Genomic DNA, 16,517 nt, shown 5'->3' with positions numbered 1-16,517 from the left:
AAATGGACACACCCACAACAAAGCCACGGACAAAATAGGGACAGCACTACGGATAAGCCTTCTCATTTTCATTTCTATTGGCTGTTAAATTAGACTTTACATTTCTGATAGTAGCGAAAGACTTTTGGGAAGCTGGACAGCTTCCTTCTGAGCCCTGAAGCCAGCCTGCTCTGTTCTAAAAACACAATCTGCAATCTAAAATACTGTGTAAAAAAAGAAAAAATCCATCACTAGTGCTTTCCCAAACAGAAGATACACATTTTTGAGAATAAAAGCAAGCAACCTTGTCAAAACAACATGGTATACACAGTAATTTCAAGGTAACAATTTGGCCCTCTGCCAAAAACATACACACTCATATTCCTGCAAACAGCTTTATAAGTATACACTTAACACAATTCACGTAGTCTGTGTTCAAACAAATTAGGTTGTTTAAAATTTTTCTGATTCAGACAGACTACAAGTCTAAAGCATAAGGAAACAACTGTATCACATTTAAAATATTGACCTTGGTGGGATCAATTCAAAATTTCAAAAATTAACCACATAATTGTCCATGTAAAGGAAATCTTCTGTTTTGGCTATTTTAAAGAAGTCCACATAATTCACAGCCAAAACCAGGGAATTCCTCCAGAATTGTGTTAGTTCCCAGTGTCTAATTAAACAGAATTGTGTAAGGGGGAAAAACGGTTAAGTGTAGCTTCCTGTGTTTCTTCAGTCTTGAAGACGAACATTATGCAGGGGCGCTGACCAAGTTACTCCCCTATCTTCTCAGAACGGCAACTACTCTTTACAGGGAAGTCACTGTATGTACGATGCATTCACAAAACATATCCTCCCCCACCCACCTTAAAACAGTACTGTGTCATATTTTAAAAATGTTAGACTTATATTGTCAAGAATATATATATATATATACCTTTGTAAGCTGGGCCAGAGAAATAGATGCAGAAGAGTCATCAATCTGTTCACAAAAAATTAAACACACATTCAAGTTCCACACTGAAAACATCTGAAAGTGATTATTTAGCCCCTAAAGTCACTTAATGTTAAATATTGGGCATTTTCTTACTTTTCTAAAGTAATATTTTGTTTGAAGCCTGAAAATATGCTCAAGCTATTTTATCTTTTGTGTATACTTCATACCCAGTTATAAAGGCTACATGATGTATGGGAGGCCTTCCTGCAGTGAAAAATGAGAGGGCAGAAAATTCCTCTACTGAAGAGCAGTGACTTAGTACTATATTGTGAGTCCCATGTTTCTCAATGGTCTCTAAATATGATAATGCTCACAACAATGCACACTGGAAGTGAGAATTAAAAAACAATTTCTCCTAATGCCATTAAACAACACTGTAAAAACAAGCAGCTCTTTAGGCCTCAGATAATTGCTGTAAATAAACTTAACAGCTCCCAGGCAATTCCTAGTGTTTTCCTTTTTGAACATCAACTTCTCAGTCTATTTTCCCATCCAAAGAATATAGCTCCACTTGTCAAGAAGCCACAGGTTTCCTTATCAAGGCAGACTGCTAAGCAATGTCACCCCAAAACCAAAAATAAAAAAATAAATTAAAAAAAAAGGGAAAGCAAAAAAAAGAAAAAGAAAAAAAAATCAGAAAAGGTAACCTGGGAAAGAGTCAAAGAGCTGTCAAACACAGTGATGGATCTTAATATTTGGAGAAAAGTCAATTTAACCAAACAGGGCGAGGATATATTAAGGACAAAAAGAGCTTTTAAAAATGTATTATATAATGTTAACCTTTTTTTAAGTTTTTTCACTTGATCCCATTAAATGATTTAGTTTTTAAAAAGATGCTTATCTGCAATATACAAAGGCATTTTTAGTAACCAGCTTCTCGACAAGCTTTCTCTAAAGCTCCTTAGATCCCTATTGATCATTACAGTGTTTTGTATCATACTGGTCAGAATTCTTTGGAACAGAAGGCCTTCAAGTAGGATATCTGGCAAAGAAAATGTTTTCAAATATTCTTCTAAAACTTTTGCAAACAAAAAGTGAAATGCAACAAGCTTCAAATGAAGTTGCCAATATCATATCCACTATAAAAAAATTCAATAAATACAAGAATTACATTTGCTAAATTTAAGACACATCTTACTAGCCATGGTGGTACCTGCATATGATGCTGAAGCAGGAGGACCACAGGTTTGAGAGCTGGGCTAGACAGTGGGTTTGAGGTCAGCATGACCTCTGTAGCAAGACTGTTTCATAAAAATAAACCTTACAAATACCTTAGGTTTAGTCTGATGGGTACAATTACAGGAATGTTTAGTTAGATGAATGATTATTTGTTCCACACATAAGGACAGCAGAGTTCAGCGTGTGCTAAGCCCACATTTCTAATGTGTAACCACTAACGTGTAAGACAGACCTTTCCTGCTTAGCTCTTAAGAATTTTTTAAGGACTAATCGAAAGAAGCAGAAAAAAGAAATTAGGAAAAAATATATTCTTATTCAGAAGGAAGTCTAACCCATTCAGGTTTATTTTTAAAAGAGCTACATTTTAAATCACCAGGAATTACTGTAACATAGGTGACAAAGGTCTGACTAAACAGTTGCTAACCCAATCAAATCCACCCTGTAACTAATGCTGTCACTTTGTTTGCTTTCCTCCACTTCTTTTATCATGGACTTGAGTTTAAAGTGGTTTCCCACAAATTACACTGTATTTACGGTTTTCCCCACCAAATAATCTCTATAGTATCTAAAGACTTTACAATCTAAGAGGTCAAATTTACCAAAAATTTAGAAAAGTATCCAATTTTACATACAGCAGTAAAAAATATCAAGAAAGAATGGCTAAAAAACAATTAGGAATCTATATTTCCAAAACCATCATAAAAAGTAACTTCTCAGTAAAATACTGCAAAACCTGCCATATTTAAAAATGATGTGTACTACAGATATCACTAAGATTAGCCCTCCTCTCTTATTTTCTTCTGCAAGCACCTGAAATTTTTTTAGGCCAATTACATTTGAATGAAACTAAAAGAACCGGACAATGTAATCCCAATGTTAGCAAGAGCATTTAGCTTTGCAGTAACAGTCCAACATGGAAGGATGACTAAAAGCTTAGGGGAATAAATAGTCATCTTTGATCAGATTTGGCTTAAATTACCAAAATTGCACTGGTATATGGTGGGCCACACTTGTTTACCAGCACTTGAGAGGCTGAGGCTGGAGGACCGCCATGAGTTCAAAGGTGGCCTTGGCTAAAAAAGAGCAAGTACCAGACCAGCTGGAGTTGTTACACAGCAGGACCTTGATGTCTTCAAAAACAAAAAGCAAAAAATAAAAAAAATTTCAAAAACCAAGCTGCACAAGACAGTCTAAGACGGCAATCCAGCACATGGGAGGTGAGGCAAAACATAAGCATTCAGTGGCAGTCTCCTATACAGAGGTAGTCTGAGCTATGAGATCCCCATCTCAAAATACAAAACCAAAATGTATATAGACATACTTTACATAATCAGAATTTTAAAATTTTGCCCAGGGTCTCTATTTTGCTTGTTAATGTGTATAGCCAAACCATCCATTTCTAAGTTATGAATACTAATTAGTCAGTGAAAATGTTTCTGTGATCCTAAATGTCAACAAACCATCCAAGCAAATAAAAGATAGAGACAACAGATTATGTTATGTCTCCATCTCACTTAATTCTACCTAAAAATTAAAACTGTTTAAAGCACTAAAACGAAGAGAAATCTGAATAAGCTTACAATAAATTTCTTATAAATGTAATACAGACATGCCAGGGAACACACAAGGCTAAAAGAATGTTAACTTTATTTATGAACATGTGATTTGTGTTTATACACATGCTAATAAACAAAAAGGAAATTATTGTCTTCAAGAAATAAAACTTCATCTGAATTAATTTTAAATACTATATAAAAATAGTTTGTACAAATGTGTTACATTTACTACTACAGTCACCAGGACAGTTTTTCTAATTTGTGCTAGCATTTGGATACATAAAAATCAGTTTTAAACCAATCACCAGCAAAACAGAAACTTGGACAGTTTTACAGCATTATGCTTTAAAAAACAAAAACCCAAAAACAAAAAAAAAAAACCCAAAAACAAACGCCCTCCCCCACACCCAAAAAGCAACCCATATATCCAAATGTGGGGGAAAATCCCCCAAACACTGACTTTTTATCTTTGAATCACTGTATTTAGACAGGAACTAAAGGCCATACACTTTAGAGAACAAGTTCAAAGTTGATATATTCTACTTATCATGTTTAAGATCCAATGATCCAAGGTTAGTGAAATGCCTCATACACAAATATCGGCAGTATTTAAAAAAGAATAAAATGAAACAGCAAGCAATACCCCTGATTTCTAAATGAAAATTTCAAATACCGTGTTTTTGTGTACAAGTTTTCAGCCTGAGCAGTAAAATGTTTAGAGAACCATCAAGTTACAGAACCCAGTTAAGATAGCCCTGTGTTCTGAGGCACCGTCCCACAATTTACAAGTGATACTTTTATTTATAAGCTCAAAGCCAAAAGAGTGTCACACTACAGGTTACACTGTAGTCATAAAAAGATGTTATCCCAGTTACCGGGATTTGCTTTTGATAAGATACAGCTTCTGATACTATGTAACTAATGCAGCAGTTTAGCATTTTATGAGAGGGAAACATTCCAATTAGAATAAACTAGCTTGTTATGAACTGCATAAAACCATTAAAATCATTGGCATGTTTCTGCACTCTGGGTGGTGGTGATTAAATTTCAGTCTGTACTGTATGGTATAAAAGTACACAAAGGACAGGAGCTCACAGGTGCCAAATAAAGCAACACTGACTAATAAAGCTGCATCCAAAGCCTCTCAAAAGCTCTTTTCTGAATGTGTTTGAACTTGGAGAAAGAACCAATCAATAATGTAAGTTCTGCATGTTGCTAATCCATTTTTGAAAGCCATCAATCAGGCAGGAAAAAAGCCCTAGTAAACTAAGTGAAACAACGTGAAAATGGCAAAATATACACTCCAAACAATTTTTTTTATTGCAAGAAACAAAAAGCACAAAACAGCCTGTACATACATACAAAATACTAACTAATAGACAGACAGATGTAGAACATGTTGTCATGTTCTTCAGTGTTAAACCTACACCATCTAAAAAGAATCATACATTACTGTACACCACAGTGTCATACAGGGAGAATGCTATCATATTTAATATGAAACAGTTTAAAAGGGCACCAATTAGCCATTTCTACAGAGTAACTACAAATTATGCCACATATATCCATATTCAACTGAACTGTCATCAAAATACAATTTATTTACAGTGTGTGCTATGGTCAGTTGGGTATTCTAAATGATTTACTTCACTGAAAACATTATAAAGGTAAAAACAATTGTGTAGAAAAAGGGTGATTGTGTTTTTACATACTGCTTTTGTAGTTCCCATCACTGGTTCAGTTCGACTTCTAAAAAATAAAATAGAAACAGAAACTAACATTAGCTATTTATGAATTTCACGTACGTGTTTGTGTGTGTATATTTTTTAGACGCATTAACCTAGACCAGCCTTGAACTCACTATATAGTCAAGGCCAATCCTCTTGATCTTCCTCCCCATGTGCTAGAATAATACGTCTGCATCACCATGTATAACTAACAATATTAATACATATCTCTAATTTTAGGTCTTTGAGAATACAATTTTCTTTTGATACAAAGCTTTAATATAATCAATTTCTTAATACAATGAGCAAGTAACTGATAATTATTTGTCATTACTAAATAGTTTAAGATACATTCCTAGTTTCTAAAACAATTCCACATTGAGGCATTCTAAAATAGAGACATTATATCATTTCTGAAAAGGTACTGCATTTATAAACTCTGTGGTTTACTTATAATGAACGGAGTAAGTATTTCCTCCTCCTTTTTTGGTAAATCTAGATATAAATTTCTACATATCCAATTTCTTAAGCAGAACAGCGCCAGTAACATTTTTGACGGACTGACTGCTCTATCTGCTGTGCTCAAAAACTAGCTTTCAAATCCAGACAAAACAGGCTGATGATTATAATTTTAAAAATATTTTAAAGCCAAGCAGTGGTGGCACATGCCTTTAATTCCAGCACTCAGGAGGCAGAGGCAAGCAGATCTCTGTGAATTCCAGGCCAGCCTGGACATAGTGAATTTCAGGACAGTCAGGGCTGTATAGACAGCTTGTTTCAAATTCCAAACAAATCAAAATAATAACCAATTTACTGAACAAAATTTAAGGTCTCTAGAAGATTCAACATAATATGAAATATTTTAAAATCCATTTTATACTGTGTATAATTGGACAAATTGTTGCTAAACATAAACAAGCCCAAAATTTCTCTCGTCTTGATAGACTGAAGGGGGACCAGAACTGAAGTGCTAAGAATAGGCTTTTTAATGTCTAAAGTTTACTGTAGAGAAAATACTAGACAGCACTTAAAAGGAATTTTTAAATTCATGTGATTTCTGAACTACTGACAATATAACTTGAACTTTCTAATAATTGCTCAAACTGAGAAGTACTTTGAGGCAAACATAAACAGAAATCTTACATATAATAAGCAATTTTGTGTGAAGCAAACTTAACATGTCCATGAACCTCAAATATCCTTTTCAAGGGGCTGGAGAGATGGCTCAGAGGTTAAGAGCATTGCCTGCTCTTCCAAAGGTCCTGAGTTCAATTCCCAGCAACCACATGGTGGCTCACAACCATCTGTAATGGGATCTGGTGCCCTCTTCTGGCCTGCAGGCATACACACAGAATATTGTATACATAATAATAAATATTTAAAAAAATAAAAATATCCTTTTCAAGAGTTTCTGAATATCAAAAAAAAATCTAGAGATGAAATATCTAATATTTGTTTCATTTATTACTTTGTGTGTGTGTTTTTCTGAGACAGTCTCTATTATAAAGCCCTGGTATATACCAGATCAGCCTATGTAGATCCACTCACTTTTGCTTCCTGAGCGCTGGGATTAAGGCATGTGCCACCACACCCTACTTTATACAAGTCTTTAAAAAAAGCAAACAGTAATGTAATTTCATGCTAAAACAAAAAATAATTCTACAGTTCTGCTGTCAATATAAAACTTCTCAGATAACCATGCCCAGTGATTTCAACTCTCAGGAGGCTGAGGCAGCAGGGTATCAAGTTCAAGGCCACAGGGTCTATGGAGTAGGTTCCACCACCAGCCCAAACTTAATAGAATTCTGTCTTGAAATACTAAAATAAGGAAGAGGTCTACAGATGGAGATCAGTGGTAGAGTGTTTGCCTAACACGAGCAAAGGACTAGGTTTAATCCTCAGCATTGCATAAATACTAAAGAAAAATTGTTAGGAATATAGTTTTGTCTCTTTTTTAATAAATAAAGGTTTTAAACTATTCAAAGATTGTCATAATTTTAATAACAGATATTCATCCTATGCTAAGAACTATTTAATTCCTAATACACTCTACAAACCAGGTATTTATAGGGGACTGGATATAGGATTTGCACTCCCACCCACTGTGGATACCAAAAAGATGCTCAAATCATTTACAGAAAACAGCATGCACTTTTATATAAACTGTGCAATATTCTATACCTTAAATCATCTCCAGATTTAAGAAAATGTGATATATAAGCAATATGATGCTACTGCTCTGCACTTACTGCAGACACAGCGTAGCATGATGAAAAAAAATCCAGAGACAAGATATTGGGGTTCAACACTGGCTCTTACCTCTACCTCAGTCAGAAATGGCGTTCCTGCCTCCAGGAATCTCAGAATGAGACTGTGTGAGAGCTGCCCACCACCTAGTCTTATATTTCTCTCAAGGGCTGGGATTAAAGGCGTGCACCACTGCCGCCTGGTTTCTATGGTGACTAGTGTGGCTACTGGGAATAAAGGTGTGTATCACCATTGCCTGGGTCTTTAAGGCTGACCAGTGTGGTTTTTTACTCTCTGATCTTCACACAAGCCTTATTTATTAAAATACAAATGAAATATCAGACTTCCCCTTTTTGTCTAAAATAAAAGGCTGTAACTAATATAAGAAAAACTATATACAATAAATACAATGACTATATACATTACAGGCAATAAATATATCAATAAAGTCTAGTCCATTTGCATTTCACAAATACAGAGAAAATACTCTGTACCTATCCTAAAATAATAAAGCTTGCTTGATACAGGCAATAAATACATCAATAAGGTCTAGTCTATTTGCATTTGACAAATACAGAGACAATACTCTGTATCTATCCTAAAATAATAAAGCTTGCTTGAAATCAGAGAGTAAAATAGCCGCACTGGTCAGCCTTACAGACGAGGCAGTGGTAACACACAATTATTCCAGTAGGCACACTAGTTTGCCATAAAAACTGGGTGTAGTGGTGCACACCTTTAAAATCCCAGCAATAGAGAGGAAGTTAAGACGGGAGGAGACAGCTCCCAGACAGTCTCATTCTAAGGATTTCTGGAGGCAGGATCTCCATTTCAGACTCAGGTAGAGATAAGAGCCAGTGGCTGGCTGTTTTGATTCTTTGATCTTCAGGCAAGCTTTATTTACTAAAATACAAATGAAATATCACAACACAGAATAGTTGGATAAAAGTTCTGACAACCGTGCCAGTTATTATACTCATAACCCTGCTGTAGAGAAACCCTAAAACAGACAATTTATCCAAAATGAGGTGAAATCAAATGAGCCTGATTCATAATGGCAAATGAACTAAAGACTCATATTGATAAAAAGCTTATGTTGGCATTACTTAATATTCATGATGCTGCCAGGGGGGAAATTAAAAAAAAAAAGGTAACTAAAAAACTCCTATTACAGTTTTCATAATTAGCACGATAAAATTTTAGTGTTAGATAAATATTTTGAAACCTTTTTTAAAAAGTCTACTTCGGTAAATACTTTTATAAATACTCACATAACATATGTCTTGCTTGTGGACTTAACACCTCCAATAGGAATCCTTCTGACAATTACAGATGAATTTTTAGGAATTAGCGCATTATCATCAGTGTATTCTGTAAACAAAGAGTCAAATTTCTGTTTAGGGATTTGACTAAGTACTCAGGAATGAGAAAACTTCAAAAATCAGCTTTATGGGAAGTGAGCTTACAGTACAAGAATACCAAAATTCATGTCCTTTGCATTTAGGTTACTAGTATTGTAAGAAGAAATATCCCGGTCCTCTGTTGGTTCCTTCAAAGGATATAATATAGTTAGCTATATTCTTGGCTCTAGGACCTCCTCTACTTTCTGAAACTCATAGTCTCATAAGACTATGCTGCTTCCCAGCTCATTTAACCAAGAAATGCTTGAAACGGAAACAATGGGGTTATCTAAAATGAATGTACCTTCCTAGTCCCTAAGCATGAGCTACGTATTATGATCCATGTTCTTATGCAGCATATTGCTAGAAAACACAGGTTATACATGAAATTATGTTGTTTTTTTAAAATAAAAGAATGGAGAATGTGCATTATTTTGGAGAGAATATTGTTTTAAACAAAGCCTCTTGGAAGAACTGTATTTGTAAATGAAAAGCCAGCCAGCCAGACCAAAAAAACCTAAATGAATATAGTATTTACTCAGGGTGAACAACGTGAGGGAAACAAACGACACAAAGATGACTGTAGCGCTGAAGAAAATCACAGACTTACATAAAATAAGGTGGGCAAGTATAAGCCAAATGCTGATTTATACTTTGTTTCTATGTACAACAAAAAAATTTACTAATGTATTTTATGTGAGGTGATGACAATTTATGTCATAAAAAGACTTGCTCTGGAATCAGCCAGGGAGATGAACTGAACAGAAACAGGGTGAGTCATAAAGAAGGCTGCTTCAGACTCTGGTGATAGCCAGCATTAGATGGTCAAAATGATATGGAGGCCTGCTCATGGACTAAATTTTGTAAAAATGGAGAAAGAAGAGCCAGGCATGAATTCCTAGGCTCCTAGTTTTAGCAAATGGATGTCACTTTTTAAGAAGTTTGAGGAGGAATGAGTAACATTTTTCTACTCTATAATTACAATAGTTCTGTAAGAATGAAATTAAGTAGGCCTTAAGTGTAGTAAAAATTGTTAAGGAAGGAATGAGTAAAATTATCAGGGAAAAAACAACACACAACCTTATAGATGCATAACTCTCCATCAATCTCACAGAAGAAGACCAGGGCTCACTTTTCTTTTTTTTGGTTTTTGAGATTGGGTTTCTAGGTCAAACAGTCTTAGCTATCCTGAAAATTGCTTTGTAATCAGGCTGGCAACGAACTCAGAGATTCCCTGTCTCTGCCTCCCGAGTACCAGGATTAAAAGTGTGAGCCATCACTGCTGGGCCAGGATTCACCCTCAATGCTACTTGCCTCACTTAACATACCAAACACAAAGTGGCTAGCCTTATTTCATGCTTTTAATGTGTATCCACTTTATTTTTGGTCATCAAGCATTTAGTATTCATTTTCTACAGCAAACTGTCAAACCAAGAGTTCTTTAGTTTGTTTTCAGTTGTTGACTATGTCTCATAGGCATCCAATCAAGAATGATGCAATTTCCTAAACGTAGGCATGCAAGCCTACCATTATCTTCAACAGTCCCAATTACAAGCAACATGAATAAGAAAAATCGAAGCAGGAAATTGGGAGATTTTTTAATAAGTTTAACAATTCTAGAATCCAAGCCGGGCAGTGGTGGTGCACACCTTGTAATCCTAGGAGGCAGAGGCAGGTGGATCTCAAGGCCAGCCTTATCTACAAGAGCTAGTTCCAGGACAGGCACAAAAGCTACAGAGAAACCTTGTCTCAAAACAAACCAATTCTAGAACCCAAACTTAAGTGTCAAAGGTTTGACTGTTTTTTAAATGTACTCACAAAACCTTTCAAGAACAACTTAATAAGGTGGGGTAGTGACAAGCCTACAATTCCAGCACTCAAGAGGTTGAGGCAGGATTGTCACTTACAGCAAGATCTGGTTAAATAAACAAAGACAACCTAATTTGATCAACACATGCTGTATTATACTACTAAAGTCAGGTGCTCCAACACACTCAAATACAGGGTTCTAGCTGTACAGTTAAAGAATTCGTGTTTATGTCAGTTTCCTAAGCCCAAGAGAGTCTGACACACAAATCCCTAACAAGTAGTTCCTTTAGATTTAAAAGGCTCAGAGGATGGAGATTTAGCTCAGTGGCAGAGCACTTGCCTCAGCTCTCAGAGAGTAATTTAGCAGTGTAAATTTTATCTAAAAAAAGAAAAGTTATGGATAGACTGAAAAACAAGATGAATATGAAGAATGGATAGCCAGAATAAAGATAAAAAACAAACAGCTGGGCAGTGGTTAGAGGCCCGCCCGGTCCACAGAGCGAGTTCCAGGACAGTCTCCAAAGCTACAGAGAATCCCTGTCTCAAAAAACCAAGAAACAAAACAAAACAAATAAAAAAAGAAACCCATATTCATCTTCCAAATCAACCAAGTTGATCCAGTATGAAGGTTACTAGGTGAATGGGAGGATCAGTATAAAAAACAACCTACAAAAACAAAAGTTTTCTCTAAAGATCATTTGAAATTCATTGTAAAATAACAATCTAGAAACAAGCAGAATTAATTTCAAAACAGAAGTTTGACAAGCATTTTAATTTTACCAAAGGTTTATGGTCCTAGTTAACTGACAGATTTTTTAGAACTAAAGGAATGTTTTACAGAAACACTGAAGATCAGTAATTTAAATTTACTAAAAAACACACTTTTCTTCTAGGGTCTAGAATCTAGACACTCTAAGAAACTAAGTATCTTAAACACTTATTTTGTTGTAAACTTTAATTTACTGGACGGTTCTAAACCAAGTAGAATTCTCATTCAACTGTCTTGTAAAACTGGGTCCCTGTCTGGATTAGCATGCTTGGTGCCCGTGGAGCCAGAGGCTGTAGATCTCAGAACTCAAGTTCTGAATTTTGAGTTCCCATGAGGGCATATGTGGGCTCTGGGAACAAAGTGGGGTCCTCTGCAAGGACAATAAGCACTCTTGACGGCTGAGCCCTTAAGTTTCCGTACCACTATCAATAACCGCCCCTAATCTGAGTGTATAAAGCAAAGAAAGCTCCCACAACTTTTTCTTAATCAACCTAACATCAACATTAAACTTTTTCCAGCTAAGAAGAAAACATGCTGTGGGCAAAGAACTTCCCTGCATTTCAGGTGTTGTATTACTGGTCCTAAACTAGAAAAAAAATACAAAGTCACAAAAATGGCAATTTGTGAACAAGAATTTTTAGTTACAACTTACTCCAGTCTAAAGGCAACTTTTAACTGTTGGTTGGTAGCAAGCCTAGTTTCAAATAATTCAACCATACAATATTGTAATAAAAATAAAACCAGTATAATTGTAAGTGGCTAATATTCCCTAATTTCATCTTTCCTCTCATTCATAAAGATGTATTTCTATAGCAATGTAGTAAAAAAAGGCCATGTGTTTTGTAAAGTAGACTTCAATACGAAGAGCTGTTTTGGGTGGCTTACTTAGCTGTTTATTACCATCAACAACCTTTCCTCTTCCAAAACAGAGAGGAATTACAGAAAAATACAATTACTGAAAGGGTATTTACTTTAAGTAGACAATATTTTTGCATTATAATTATGCATATGTCTGCATTACAAATGAAAAACTGGTCTTCAAGATTTGTCCTACCTACCAAACTACAGGCTAATGAGATAAGACCATACCCCAAAACTACAACTAAAAAACTCATGCCACACCCTCTATCAAATTTAGCTTGGTGAAGCATGCCTTTGATTCCAGCACTCAAGGCAGAGGCAGAGGCAAGTTGATCTCTGTAAATCAGGGGCTAGCCTGATCTATGCAGCAAAGTCCAGGCCAGTAAGGGCTACATAGTAAGATGATGTCACAAACAAAACAACCCCATTTAGAATACTTTCCCCCACATCCTATTAGTAAATATCAGAAGTCTGACCTACTAAAACCCACCCATCAGCATTACTATTCTGAGAAAAGAAAAAAAAAACAAGTTCAAGTCAGAAAAGATACATCCACCATTCAAGTCCCAATATTATTGTTTTTGCAGGAGGTGGTGTATATCCCTTTAATTCCAGCACTAGGGAGGCAGAAGCAAAAAGATCTGACTTCAAGGTGGCCCACACCTTTGATCTCAGCAATAGGGAGGTAGAGTAAGGCAGATCTGAGTTGAGGCCTGCTTGGTAAACAGTCAGTTCCAGGTAAACAGACCAGGGCTGTTACACAGAAAAACCCTTCTCAAAAAGAAATAAAATAAAAACAAGTCCTAATATGGCTTTTAAAATGAACTCAAGGGTTCTAACTAGTGGCTTCCTTGTATTCGCATACAGTAGCACTGAACTACTTTTCAGAAACCTAGTTATATATATGTAGCAACCCAGGGCCTTGCACTTTGAAGACTTCCAGAACTGCTGGGTTAATGTCATCAACTAAGGGTTGTCTGCTGCTGGGTGTGGTCTAACACCTGCATTCCCCACACTTGGGGCTGGAGGCTAGCCTGGGCTACACAATTCACCTTTGACTAAGTATCAATAATTCTGGAATTACATGACAGTGGTCAGATTGGACATTTTATATTCCAAAACACTGATTAAATCCTCAAAATACCCCCTTTCCACAAGGAACCCCGAAAATAAAAGGGGGAACATGCAATTTTCTGTTAACTTCAAATCGATGCTAGGTTAGCAAACAAGATCTATCTACTGATGCTTTAACAAATAATGGGAAACCTTTTGAGCACTCCTCTCCTGATGGGAAAAAATAAGTTAGGGAACGCCACAAGGCAAAAACCCAACAGACTTGGATGACAATCCTTTCTCTTTTCAATCCCTCTCGTGTTAAAATTCAATAAATTTTGAGAAGAACCAGATTAACACGTTTTTGGATTAGCCTACTGGAGATGACCCCAGCATTCGAAAGGCAAACAGGCCAGTTAAACTCCAAGGTCGGGTGCTGCAATCCTTGGCTATCAATGAAACTCTGTGTATTACAACGAATAGGAATGGAGGTAAGGCCTCTAACAAGCAACTTATAATGCCCACCTTGACCCAATAAATACCTGCGGGCCATGTGCCTCTTACCTTCCTTCGTCTGCGCGTTGGTGATCTGAAGATCGCTATCGGCAGCTTTCAGCTTTTCTCTCCCCATAATCTGCTTCTTTAAGTCGCAGAGGGAGATATGGAGCCCATCAAAGGTGACGGTGTCGTAGTTGAGTTTAGAGGAAAATTTATAGTGCACACAGGACATTGTGGCAAAGGATTCCTAAGGTTCAGCGAGGAGACGTGGACACTCTCAATATACGTATATTTATAAACTTAAGAGCAAAATATATACACACACAAAACACTCAAAAGACAACGAAGGACCCTAAGGCCTCAAATTAAATACCCCCCAACCACAAGCGGGGGTTCGTGAGAACAATAATCCGGAACCCCCCGTACTCAGAATCGCTTCATGTGGGAGGAGCAGGACGGGAAAAGGGGCAATCGAGGATCCGCCAACCGGCACAATGTCACCCGTCTGGGTCCCCCTCGCTCATGCTAAGGGCCGGCAAGAGACAGGGCAGGCGGTGCAGTCAGTAGCGGTCAGTCCACACGTTAGAGTCCGAATGACCCCGCGGGGTCAGGGGTCCATAGCGGCCGCACCTCCCGGCTGGTCTCTCTCCGTGGATGGGGGTGACCCAGGCCCCGGGAGAAGGTTGCGGGGAGAGGGCCTAGGCCCGGAGTCCACGAGCGGTCTCTCGCCTCCTCCCGGCTTCCGGACGACCGGCGTCGGCGTCCCCAGGCCCAGGCCCCCACCGCACACACACCCTGGCGCCTGCTCCCCGGAGGCCACGAGCGGCCCGCGGCCTAGGCCGAGATCGCGCGATCGGCGGAGGAGAGGCCTTCCAGCGGCCGCCCGGTTCGGCTCCGCCTCCCCCCCGCCGCCGCGCCGCCGCCTGACACAAAGCCGCTGCGGGGCCCAGCTAGGCCGCGAGGCCCTTCCTCACCACCCCGGGCCCCGGCCGGCGGCTTCGTTGGCCCCGGGGACACTGCCGAGGCTGCCCGACTCTTCCTCTTGCCGCTCCTCGCGCTGCTCCCGCTTCTGTCGCCTCTGAGCCCACGACCGCGTCGGGAAGCCCGGAAACGGTCGGGCGGCGGCTAGGGCTTCGCTGGATTGCCTCTTTTCTTTTTTTATTCTGCCCCCCCAGGCCGCTCTCGGGCCCGCACCCAGCGCCGGCGACACCTCCGCGCCAGGAACTATGGCGGCCGCGGCCTGGCTTCGGGCGAGCGCCCCCACTCCGGGGTCTCTTAAGCAGGGACAGCACGGGCGGCGCACGCGAGGCGGAGCTTGGGCGTGCGCCGATAGGCGGGCCGGGGGCGGGGCCGTGGCGTCACAAAGCGCACCGGCCCGCCCACGTGACCTCGCGCTTTGTGACTCGGAGCGTGGAACCAGAAGCAGCGCGGAGAACGGGAGGAACTATTTGTGTCGGGAGGGAGGGGGAGGCGGACTGTCCTACTGGGCGGGCCTGGAAGGGGCGCGCACGCCGCCGCGGCTCTAACTGCTGCGGGCTGTGCCGAGGGGTGAGCCGCTGACCGACCGTGATGGCTACTGTGCCTGCGCTAGCCAACTCCCCTCCCAACAGACTGCACGTCCTGAACTCCTCAAACGCGGCTGGGGAGAACCTAAGCCATCCTTCCCTCCCCACCACCAGCATCCTAAGAGACGTGTCCGGCTCTTACCGTGTGTTAGGCACCTCGGTGACGAAGTTGCCTGGGTGTGAACTTAGCCCCGGGGCTCTGATGTAACTCCTCTCTTCAAAGAGGCTGTAAAAGAATAGAGGATTTGCTGGGTCGCGGTGGATTAAATTCATGAATATATTTCCATATTTAAGACCACTCCTGGCACGTTTGTGCCTCAATAGAGGTGGCTGAATAAATGTCAAATTAATAACGGCAAAAATTATCTCCAATGTATTGGCCTAAAGCCAACACCTTGCATTTTTCGAGTTTTAAAGAAGGGAGTGCTTGCCCCGCTGCAGGGTCCTAATCCCATTTTTAATTACAGGCGCCAGAAACTTTGTCAAAAAGTCCCTTAGGAAGGTTGGCGTACTTTTTCTCTTGTGGCATGGGGACGTATTGCATCTATAAATTCATAAATAATAAAATTACTGTAAAACCATAACAATTGCTATCATTTACAGTGTCTGATGCCCAGCTCCTCTGAATTTTACAGGCTAGGTTCAGAGAAGATGGGCAACTGAGAACAAAATCCAAGAGGTGGCAGAGTTTCAAGAAACTTAAATGCCAATGTCTCAAATTCTGGCAGAATTTGGTTTAAATTAATCATCTTGTCAGAGAAACCTTCCTAAGGACATCTTATTTAATTAAGATAGTTATGAGTTTTGATCTCAGTTTACCACAATCATCAGTTTTGGTCTCAGTTATCAGTTGATTTTCTTAGCAATTATCAGT

General features: G+C 38.9%; 1 protein-coding gene across 3 annotated transcripts in view; it reads right to left on the bottom strand.

Annotated features, from left to right (window-relative positions):
• The window catches only part of Rbbp6 (RB binding protein 6, ubiquitin ligase), a 32,309-nt gene extending 17,852 nt beyond the window's left edge, over positions 1 to 14,457 (bottom strand). For all 3 annotated transcript variants that reach the window (XM_075972113.1, XM_075972111.1, XM_075972112.1), the window contains exons 1-4: positions 14,145 to 14,457; positions 8,960 to 9,059; positions 5,427 to 5,463; positions 920 to 964 (exon numbers count right to left, since the gene is read on the bottom strand). In XM_075972113.1, coding sequence (XP_075828228.1) covers positions 920 to 964; positions 5,427 to 5,463; positions 8,960 to 9,059; positions 14,145 to 14,310 — 348 coding nt within the window. In that variant the 5' untranslated portion in view covers positions 14,311 to 14,457. The remainder of the gene's footprint in view (positions 1 to 919; positions 965 to 5,426; positions 5,464 to 8,959; positions 9,060 to 14,144) is intronic.
• Positions 14,458 to 16,517: the final 2,060 nt, after the last annotated feature.

This window comes from Microtus pennsylvanicus, chromosome 5 (assembly GCF_037038515.1).
Source record: "Microtus pennsylvanicus isolate mMicPen1 chromosome 5, mMicPen1.hap1, whole genome shotgun sequence".
NCBI lineage: Eukaryota > Metazoa > Chordata > Mammalia > Rodentia > Cricetidae > Microtus > Microtus pennsylvanicus.
This window is presented reverse-complemented; position numbering and strand designations above follow the sequence as displayed.